At 41.7% G+C, this 11,590-nt stretch overlaps 1 protein-coding gene across 2 annotated transcripts in view; it reads left to right on the plus strand.

The window, feature by feature from the left end:
• Positions 1 to 11,450: 11,450 nt before the first annotated feature.
• The window catches only part of ATL2 (atlastin GTPase 2), a 59,808-nt gene continuing 59,668 nt past the window's right edge, over positions 11,451 to 11,590 (plus strand). For both annotated transcript variants that reach the window (XM_029937924.1, XM_029937923.1), the window contains exon 1: positions 11,451 to 11,584. In XM_029937924.1, coding sequence (XP_029793784.1) covers positions 11,467 to 11,584 — 118 coding nt within the window. In that variant the 5' untranslated portion in view covers positions 11,451 to 11,466. The remainder of the gene's footprint in view (positions 11,585 to 11,590) is intronic.

Here is an 11,590-nt window from a genome sequence, read left to right on the forward strand (position 1 = left end):
TCATTCAAGTAGATGGTCCTGTTGCACTTAGGAGAGTGCTTTTTTCTGTACTCGGGGGTGCCCTTGTCCTGGACTTTGAGTGATGTCTACCTGCATTCTAGCTGCCTGAAACAGTTTCCTGGACATCCAGAAGCTTCTTCTAGCTACTTAGTGGTCTGTGTAAATGGCTTATGATTATAGAGTGTTCAGTGCCTAGCCTTAAGACCAGTATGGAATCTGGAGATACACGGTTAAGAACACAGGCCCAGGAGGCAAACAGAACTGCATTTGAACTTCAACTTACTACTTTTGTGGTCTTGAACAAATTATGTGACCTTTTAAAACCCCAGTTTCTTTTTCTGTAAAAGACAGAAAAGACTGGTGACACCAATGATACTTGCCTCATCAAGGTATTTTATAGACTACATGAAATTATGAATAGGTACATTATTATTAATTGTGTCCTTGCTTTTCGATCTCTTCTCAGACTCAAAAGAGCTGCTTCATTGGAACAACAATCATGATGGCTATCAGTTATCACCATGTGCCAGCCACTGGGCTAAATACTTGATCTATATTATCTGCAATCATGACAAAAATGCTAGGCAGAAACCTTTACTTGACAGCAGAGGAAACTGAGGGGCAGAAAGGTTAATTAACTTTCTCAAGGTTATAAAACCAACCTGCAGAGCTGGGGTCTGAACTCCAAAGTTGGTGTCGTTTTCACTTTGCCACACTGATGCTAATGTATCCCAGTTCAAGTCCTTCTCTCTCAGGATCAATATGGGCTGGAGGGGTCATTATTTCCCTCTTGCTCTAGAGGAAAATGAACACCTAATATTCAGCAGCCAGCCCAGGTGGAAACCCAGTTGCCCACAGTGTTCCTTATGGAGCAATTGCCTTTCAAGATGATGACAGTTCTCAAGACAAGGGACAAACACGGTTGTGCTGGAGAAGCGTGCACTCATGTCCAGGCTTCTGCAAGTATCAACCTCACGGAATCCTTAATGTTCTTGGTTTGCTCTCCCTTTTTATTCTTTTGTTTATTTATTTAAGGGAGAGAGAGAGGGAGGGAGGGGTACAGAGAGAGGGTGAGAGAATCCCAAGCAGGCTCTGTGCTATCAGCACAAAGCCCAATCTTGAACCCACGAACCCTGAGATCATGACCTGGGCCAAAATCAAGAGTTAGATACTGAACCGACTGAGCCACCTAGGCACCCCTTGGTTTGGTCTCCCTTATAGAATATAACCAAATGACCCTGGCTCATGGGCTTTGGATATAAGTAAAATCTCCCTGCCAATCAGTAACCCAGAGTCCCTATTTTTGTCTACATTTATTCTGGTTTCCCTGTTTTGCTGCAATAAATTTCCTCTCTGCCCTCTCCCACAAAATGTTTAAGCCCAAAGAAATCCTCATGGTAGCCAAGCAGTTTGCTAGTCACAGTCCTCATGCAATTTCTGGCATTAATCAGTGGCCACTAGCATCCTCTTATACTGTTGGTGGGAATGTAAACTGGTGCAGCCGCTCTGGAAAACAGTGTGGAGGTTCCTCAAAAAACTACCAGTAGAACTCCCCTATGACCCAGCAATAACACTGCTAGGGATTTACCCAAGGGATACAGAAGTGCTGATGCATAGGAGCACATGTACCCCAATGTTCATAGTAGCACTGTCAACAATAGCCAAATCACGGAAAGAGCGTAAATGTCCATCAACTGATGAATGGATCAAGAAGATGTGGTTTATATATACAATGGAGTACTACATGGGAATGAGAAAGAATGAAATCTGGCCATTTGTAGCAACGTGGGTGGAACTCGAGGGTGTTATGCTAAGTGAAATAAGTCAGACAGAGAAAGACAGATACCGTATGTTTTCACTCATATGTGGAACAGGAAAAACTTAACAGAGGACCATAGGGGAAGGAAAGGGGAAAAAATAGTTAAGGAGAGGGAGGGAGACAAACCAGAAGAGACTCTTAATACTAAGAACAAACTGAGCTTTATGGGGGGTGGGGGAGAGGGGAAAATAGGTGATGGGCATGGAGGAGGGCACTTGTTGGGATGAGCACTGGGTGTTATATGGAACCAACTTGACAATAAACTAATAAAAATAATAAAATAAAAAATAACTTTAAAAGATATTAAGTACCCAAAAATATATCTAAAAAAGATACATACAACCTGTACAGAGGAAATTGTAAAATACTGAGAGATGTTAAAAAGGGGGCAAATAAATAAAAGATATATCATGAATTGGAAAAAAAAATCAGTGGCCACTACCACCAAGCCTGCAGAGTCCAACAAGGGATGCCGGTGATTGGGTCAAGCTCACTGGTCCCTAGTGCTCCCAGTGCTGCCAGACCCCAGGCCAATTCTTCAACCTTGTTCTTCTGTTTGTCAGCTGGGCCTGAAGCAATTCTGTGCACAGAAGTCTACATGGTCTCAGGAAATAGTTCTGTAAGCGAGTCTCGCAGGAGGAAGCCCACATCTTCACATGAAGGCGCCACAGCTTGCGAGCATGGTGCAGCTTAAACTATACTTTTAGGAGACACAACACTGATAACACAACAAGGTCTGTCTGTAGATGCAGTGTGCTCCTAATGCGGACAACTTTTTCATTCTCGGAGCGTTGGTCATCTCATGTTAGTTTCAGCAATATCCAACACCTTTTCTACAGCAGTCACTATTTTATCTTTATCTTTGTTTTTTTTTTTTTTACCTTTTTAATTTATTTTTGAGAGATAGAGAGAGACAGCACAAGCCGGGGGTGGGGGGTGGTCAGGCTCCAAGCTCTGAGCTAGCAGTCAGCACAGATTCCGATGCATGGCTTGAACCCACCAACCTGAGATCATGACCTGAGCAGAAGCTGGATGCTTAACCGACTGAACCACCCAGGCGCCCCTTTTTAAAAAGTTTTTAATGTTTATTTTTGAGAGAGAGTGACTGAGACAGAGAGTAAGTGGAGGAGGAGCAGAGAGAGAGGGAGACACAGAATCTGAAGCAGGCTCCAGGCTCTGAGCTATCAGGATATAGCCCGATGTGGGGCTTGAACCCATGAACCATGAGATCATGACCTGAGCCAAAGTCAGATGCTTAACCAACTGAGCCACCCAGGTGCCCCTTCTTTGTTTGCCTATTCTCCTACCCTAACCCTGTCCCATCCATCTGATGATGCCCTCAGACCAAGGGAAGAGTTTCTGCTAATGGATGTCCAAATCTCTACTTTTTACAGGCAGGAACCGTCCATCCCACCTGCCACTGTTTCCGTGAAGGTGAAAAAGATCATAATGTCAGTTTCAGTCAGTTCTCCTACTCTTGGTACCTGGTGCTTTCCTTCCATAGAAAACTCAGGAAGAATCCATGAGATAGGAGAGTGGGAGGTTTTCTTTAGGAATCACTGCCTTTTCTCTCTGAGAAGACTTTTTTCCCTTTCTTTTTTTAAAATAAGGATTTGGCCCATCTTGATTCAGGTATAGTAACCACAGACTTGGGGGTGGGCCAAGACGCACAGGACACCACAAGGAGAAAAGCATATTGAAGGAAAGGAAAGGGAGACACATGGGGAACCAGACTGACAGACAGAGTTGGATTCCTTAACCCTGAAGTGAGGGGAAGCTAGAAGGGCTCTATGACGTGATGTTTTGAATCTTCCAAAAGAACACCTGCACACAACAGGAGAGAGGAAAGTGACTTCTTGGGGAAACTCGCAGGTCAATAAAGATTTCAGTAGCTTTTTTCTTGACTATATCAGCTTTAATTTAGCAAATGATCTATGCTGTTCTGCTGACAAGCTGTTTATTTCTATGTGTCTTGACAATTTTTTAGTGAGTAAGTAACAATGTATAAATCTTTGTGGAATAATCCTGTAGAACTTTTTTCTTTCTTTGGTCTTTAAAAATAATGTATAGTCTTGGGAGCTTAGGTGGCTCGCTCGGTTAAGCATCTGACTCTTGATTTCGGCTCAGGTCATGGTCTCGCAGTTTGTGAGTTTGAGCCCCACACGGGGCTCCTCTCTGACAGTGAGGAGGCTGCTTGGGATTCTCTCTCTGCTCCTGCTGTGCATGCACGCATGCTCTCTTTCTCTCTCAAAATAAATAAATGAACTTAAAAAATTTAAAAAATACTATATTCTTCAGGCCAATAATAAAATAGAAAATGTCCTGACAAAACAAGCTTCCCAAACAGTATGTCACTCAGATGTTTGGAGGATGCACCTGAGAAGCTAATAAAGATCCTGCCATTAATGTTCAGGTGAGGAAAAGTGTTCTTATTCTTTGGATTGTGGTGGCGGTTCAGGTCCCAGAGCCCTCGGACAAACTTAGTTACTCAAAGAATATGGCCAAGAACATGGAAATGGTTATTCCCTTCATTTTATGTGACAACTGAAACAAAATCCTGACTCAGGTTAAATATATTTAGATTGAGTCTATGGCTTTTCTGTACATCAGCTTTATTCTTCCTTTCTGACTTTTCAGAGAAATCAATTTCCAGAGGTCCTGTGTGAAGAAAGGAAAAGAAAGTGAGTAATTATTAAGAGGAATAAAGGAAATGGGGAAGGAAGTTCTCCAATTCTCCTAACAAGCCTCGTGATGACATGTTCACAACCAAACATTTGAATGCATGATTTCATGCATAATAGTATGAAATCAGAATCAGATGGAAAATCCAGAGTGTATGGTTGGAGAATATGCTGAGAGTTTCCTTCTGTTCTAGAAGTATAGAATAAGGGCTGAAGAATATCCTGATGTGCTTTAGCAGTGTTTTATATAAAAGGAATAAGCTATATGTCACAAATAGAATTTGAGAGCTGTTGGGCCATTAGTTACCCTGTTTAAAAATTTTCTATTATTGCTAACTTGTGCAAATATTTTTTAAATGTTTACTTACTTTTCCAGAGAGAAAGAGAGAGTGGGAGAGGGGTAGAAATGGGAGGGAGGAGGGAAACAGAGGATCTGAAGCAGGCTCTGTGCTAACAGCAGAAAGCCTGATGTGGGCCTCAAGCTCATGAACCATGAGATCATGACCTGAGCAGAAGTCGGACGCTTAAACGACTAAGCCACCCAGGTGACCCATGTGTAAATATTTTCTAAGATTTTTTCCAAGAAGGAAATTATAGACATTAGAACCTCCAACTTAAATCCTTCCTCTTGAAATCAAGATCTCATCTATCATCTACAACAGAAATTTGTTGGAAGCCTAACTGAGCCACTTGTAAAGTAATTTTTAAAACTAGCATGGGCAGGGGTGCCTGGGTGGCTCAGTCGGTTAAGCATCCGACTTTGGCTCAGGTCATGATCTTACGGTTTGTGAGTTCAAGCCCTGCATCGGGCTCTGTGCTGCCAGCTAGCTCAGAGCCTGAAGCCTGCAACCCTCTCTCTCTTATCCTCCCCTGCTCACACTGTCTCTCCCTCTCTCTCTCTCTCTCAAATAAATAAAAACACTTTTAAAAAATAAAAAGAATATTATGGGCAATACAGCAGGACTACAGAAGATTTGTAAAATAGAGAATAAATATATAATCCCTGTATCATCCCCCGTTTTTAACATATCTCCTACCAGTGTTTCTATGTCCACACGTCTTTACATAGTTGTAATCCACTTTTTTCCTCCTTGACATAAAATTTTCTTCTACTGCTAAGTTTCAGTGGTGATTACTTTTAATAACTGAATAGTGATACACGAAGATAAGTTTTAATTGATCTTTGATCCAATTAAAGATATATGATGTTTTGTCCTTTAAAATAAATAATAAAAAAAAATTTTTTTTTACATTTTAAAAATGATAAAACCCAAACAAATCCATTTTGGAAATAATTTGAAAATTACAGAAAAGTTTCAAGAATAAGAATGAATATTGACCACCTATATGTTTGATATCTAGATTCACAGTTGTAAATACTTCACTCCATGTGCTTTATTGTCTCCTTTCTTCCTTTCTGCTTTCTTCTCTCTCTCTAATATTTTCTAAACTATTTGAGGGGAAATTTTATACATGCTGGCCCTTTAGTCTAAGATACTCCTGTATGTTTTTTATATAAATAAGAATATGCTTTTACCAATTTAATACTGATATGGTTCTTCTACTTACCGTCCATATTCCAATTATGTCAGTCCATAGTGTCCTTTGTAGCATGGCCCCCTCCTGTACAGGATCCAGTCTAGGATGCTGTAGTTGGTTGTCATGCCTTTCCAGCCTCCTTTAATCTAGAACATTTCCAGTCATTCTTTTTCTTTTATGACACTGATGCTTTTGAAGAAACTATCTGCCCCTCCCGCCCCCAACCCCCCGGCTGCACCTTGTCTTTAAATAGAATGTTTCTTGTTTTAGGTTTGTCTTCGGTTCCCTCATGGTTAGGCTCATTCCAGACTGGATGAATACTACACAAGTGATGTTGTGTTTCTCTCGAGTGTCACATGTGGAGGCACATATCCATCTGCCTCCTCACTGGTGATGTTAAATATCTTTTTAGATACTCTACACCCAAAATGGGGCTTGAACTCATGACCCTGAGATCAGGAGTCATGTGCTCTATCAATTGAGCCAGCCAGGCACCTTTGGGGATGTTAATTTTAATCACCTAGTTAAAGTGTTGTCTATTTTCTGTTTCTAGTTTTCTCTTGCAATTAATAAGCAAGTGTGAAGAGAAACTTTAAGACACATAAATATTCAATCCTCGATTTATCAAATTTTCACCCTCAGATTTAGTATCCATTGTTGATTCTTGTCTGACCCAATCTTTGCCATCATGGCTGCAAGTTGATGACTCTTAACTCTAGCACTGTCTGGACATTTACCAGTCTATCCTCAGCATTCTACTCTGGACAAGAGTTTTTTCTTTGTCTATCTGTCTATCTATCATCTATCTAATTATCTATCTATCTATCTTTCTACCATCTATTTACCTATCTAATCTGTCATTGGTATAGTCTCATAGATTCTTATATTCCCTATTTTCTCTAATTCATTGTTGTCCTTAATTGTTTTGGTCCTTAAATTGTTTCAGATTTGGCCTGTGGGAGTCCCTCCATGCCACCCCTTTTTTTTCTTTTGAGCACATCCTTATTCTGTCACAAAAATGATGCTCGTGTATCATCTTGAACCCACGCTGCTCTAGCTCTGAAACCAGTGGTTTCTCTATGGACTCCTACTTCCTTTCAGTAGGGAATGGTATTAGAGGCCCGAGATTGGGCATTAGGTATGATCATTGCTACTTGGGTATCTTTGCTTATAGGCATTTTCTGTGGATAGAAAAAGGAAATAGATGTGTGTACATATACATATATAATCTGTACACATACATATACATGCATATTTACACTTACATACACACATGTATATATGCATTTTTATAAGTCTTCAGTCCATATCAATACCTCCAGTTTAGTTGATCCCATAAGATCCACCTTGCTTTCCCCCTTTCGTTATTTTATGTCCCTTCTTCCCCACTGAGAACCCTGGCTCACAACAATATCAACACATTGACTCATCTATTATTCAGCTAAAATATGTTGGTATATTTACTCATATCTAAATACACTTATATATTATAGAAATATATTTATATAGATCAATGATATATATCAATATTATATATATCATATAAATATATATATATTTACTTATCTATATAATACATCTAAAATAGATTCAGAATTGCTTTGCCCATCCCTCTACAAAATCAACCTTACGAAAAAGGCTTCAGGATTTGTTCGCTGTTCTCCCCTCTACCCTGACCAAGACTGAGAAACGTTTACAGTCCAGTTCTATGTTTGTAAAGTACTTGGATTTGTTGGCTCTTTTTTTCCCCCTCTTTAGTGCGGCTATGTTATTCATTTAAATACTGTTATAATAATTTATTTGGTTTGCTTTCAGTTTTAGTAATCCTTTCCCATCCTTATTGATTCAATTTTATTTTTTGATCATGTTTTCAACAGTCAACACTATCTAAAGCAGTATAGTGAGAAAAGCATCATTCCATTCTGTATTCCTTCTGCCTGATTCCCCACCCACCCCCCCTTTCAGGGAACTAAATCTTGTTTTCTGTTAAGCCTTCCAGAGCTTCTTTTTGGACAGATAATTGGATACACGCTTGTTCTCTTATTTCTCCCTGGCACACAAAAGGTAGCATAGTATAGATGTTCTTCTGTAGGTTGATTTATTCATGTAAGAATATCTCTTGGGAATTACCCCGTATCAGTTCATAGAGATCGCTCTCTTCTCTATTTACAGCTACAAATTACCCCATTATGAGTACTTATAGTTTATTTAACTCATCACCTATGCTTGCATATCTTGTTTCTGATATTTTGCAACTGTAAATAATCCTGTAGTGAATAACCTTGTGCAAATGTAATTTTTTTGTATTATTGGAGTTGTGCCTCCAGAGTTATTGCCCAGAAGTGTGACTGGCAGGTCAAAGTGTAAATGCAGATGAAGTTGGTTGGACAATGCCAAATTCCTCTCCATGGAGGCTGTACCATTTTGCATTCTCCATGAGAATGCAGTGTGTGAGTGCCTGTTTTCCTCCACGTCCTTGCCAACACGATGTAATCATAAGCTTTTGAATTTTTGCCAAACTGATGGGTGAGAAACGGTGTCTTAATGCTGTTTTAATTTGAGTTTCTCTTATTATGAGTGAAACCAAACATTTTCTTGCATGTTTAAGGTCCATTTTTATAATGCCTTTGTTGCAAATTGTCTGTGGACATCTTTTGCCCATTTACTAATCGGATTTAAAGATTTTTAGAGTGGTTTATTTGGAAGACATTGCTTTTAATACAATTTACACTAACTGAAGGCAGTATCCCAATGTACCTGCTGTGGATAAGTTATGGCTTCTGCCCTCCACGAATTCACAGTGTGTAAAATGAATACTATCACAGTGGGTATGAGCAGAAACTCTTGACCCAGATTGCCTGGGCTTCTTCTAATGCCAGTCTTGCCACTTAGGCACATTTTAAACCTCTTGGAACTTATTTTTTTCTAACTGGAAGAACAGAATATTCACAGCACATACCTCTCAGGATTGTTTTGAGGATTAAATGATTTAACACATGTAAAGTACTCTGAAGGGTGCCTGGAACACCAGGAAACATTTCATAAATGTTAGTTATTTAACAGTTAAGAAAATGCTCTAAAACCCACTGATTTGAACCCATAAGAATTTTGTTATAGTTAGTTCTAAAAAATGAGGACCTGGAGGTTTTTAAACATTAGGTGAATCAGTGGTAGAACCAGAATCTTTTTGAAGTGATCTTTCCACCCAGCATGGGGCTTGAACTCAAGATACTGAGATCGGGAGTCATATATTCCACCACTGAGCCAGTCAGGCACCCCTGAATAAGACATCTTTGAGCCCCTGGAGCTTACTTTCTTGTGCCGGAGAGGTTTGTGTGGGCTGTAGAAAGGGAAAAAAAAAACTAAGTAAACCAATTTTGTCTGTCTTGTTATTCAGTTATCGTTCAACACACAATAGTGTTAGAATTCATTTGTTAAATGAAAAAAAAATGTGGAATAAACGACTGAGTAGTGAAAAATGCAGCTCAATACATAGTCCAAATCACGAAAGGCCTTCTCAACTATTCTGAAGAGTTTGCACTTTATCCTGAGCAAAGAAATCACATCACCAGACTTGTGTCGAAGAAAACTCAAGCCAGTGGCTGTGTGGAGGACCCACATCAGAAGGGCCCCCAGCAATAAGCCACTCGGTGCAGTGGGGAATGATGAGCGCTGAATCAAGAGGGAGTCTGAAGGGATGGAGAGGAGGGGAGCTGGACGGAGATCTAGAACTCAGGACTGACTGCACACACCTGCTTGGTTTTGAAGGGAGGGTGGGGGAGGGAGAAGTCTGCAGTAACACTGAGGTTTCGCTGTGATGAGAAGCTGAAGGATAGCTGACTGGGGGAAACAAAGAATGGATTTTTCAACACACACAGACAGGAGGTGACGGTGGGACAACGTTCAGTCTCTTGACTGTACTTGCATTTGGCTTTTCTACACTTCTTGAAGTCAGGAGCTGTGCGGACCTGTTCAGGGCACTGTAGTAGCAGTCCATGAGATTAATATAGTGTCTGATCGTGGAAAGGATACCAGTTATGTCAATTGACTAGAAGGAGTGCAGCCTTAACTCCCTGGGGGCCCCTGATGGGGTGCACTCCGTACTAAGTTCACTGCTAACTCTAATGGAAAGTTAATTCTTTGACTGCAAAAATATTCATCTTTGCATCTTCTTCCAAGATGATACCTTGCAGAAAGCAGATTGTTGGCAATATTAAATAGATGTCGCATAGGGAGATTATGAAAGGAAATCCATCATCAAGCCAGGTTTATGATTTGGAGCTTAGGCTGCCCTGAGGGTACTGAACCAGGATGCAGGGAGTTAGGAAGTCTAGGAGGAGCTCCAAATCTCTTTCCATAAAGACAGAAAACAGATGAATAAACAGACAGCCGAATGAAAACTCCTCTAGAATGGCATCCTGAAGCTTTCATGACATCAGTGCTTTTCTAGAGGTCATGCAGGATGTAAGGCTGTGATTTTGAGACTTTTGAGAAGACCTGGCTAAGACAGCAATTCAGACACCTGGATGCCTGTCTTTACCAAAGAAAAGGAGTTTTTAATGCACTGGTGATGTGGTAAAAAGAGACCGTGTTTCACAGATGCTTCCATGGGCTGGAATTTATTTTAAAAAGTGACCTGAACTTTTTGCAGGATATCATTGGATCCTCAGGAGGTTTCATCATAGTTAGGAAAGGACCTGCTACAATTCACTTTCTGATGACAGTGCTTTCTGGCTTGTCCCTTCAAGGTACTAGGACTAGGAAAAGGTATGCAGAACCAAGAAGATAAGGATGAGGGTCTCATAAGCAGATAGGTGCTATTGCAAATAAACCACAGGATGGTCTTTAGAGGGGAAGCAACATTAGGGACCTGGGAGAGGAAAGATCAAGAGGAAAAGCAGGGCAGGGCAATAGCTTGGGAGAAGGGCAGGCAGGATGGTATCCCCCACAGAAGGCGGCGGATAAAAAAGAGGAAGGCGTGCGAAAGCAACCTCACGTGCAGGGCACGAGTGAACGATTATGAAGAGCTGTAAAAAGAATTGGGTTACTGAACTGGGAAGGAGAGACTTGGTTCTCTGGAGATCCCTTCTGCGTTTACACAGACCAGACCAGCGCTAAGGGGGTGTGGTACTGAGCTCGCCGGGGTGCGGATGTCCGGCGACCGCGGTGGGGGCGCCGCCCAATCCCATCCAGTAGTGGAAGGCCAGGAAAGCCAAAGGGCAGGCTGACAGTCGGGCAGTGAGGCTGGCAAGGCGGGGGCGGAGCGAAGGCGCCGATGGGCGGGGCCGGGGAGGGCGTGGGGAGGACAAGGAGGTGCTGGCTGCTGGCGGCGCTAGGACCCGCCAGCGCCCCGCCGGCTCCCGGGAGGTTGATAAAGCGGCGGCGGCGTTTGACGTCAGTGGGGAGTTAATTTTAAATCGGTACAAGATGGCGGAGGGGGACGAGGCAGCGCGGAGGCAGCAGCCGCACCAGGGGCTGCGGCGCCGGCGGCGGACCAGCGACCCAAACACCGGGGTTAACCACGTCTCGTCCACGACCTTCCTAGGTACGC

This window comes from Suricata suricatta, chromosome 4 (genome assembly GCF_006229205.1).
Source record: "Suricata suricatta isolate VVHF042 chromosome 4, meerkat_22Aug2017_6uvM2_HiC, whole genome shotgun sequence".
In the NCBI taxonomy this organism is placed as follows: Eukaryota; Metazoa; Chordata; class Mammalia; order Carnivora; family Herpestidae; genus Suricata; species Suricata suricatta.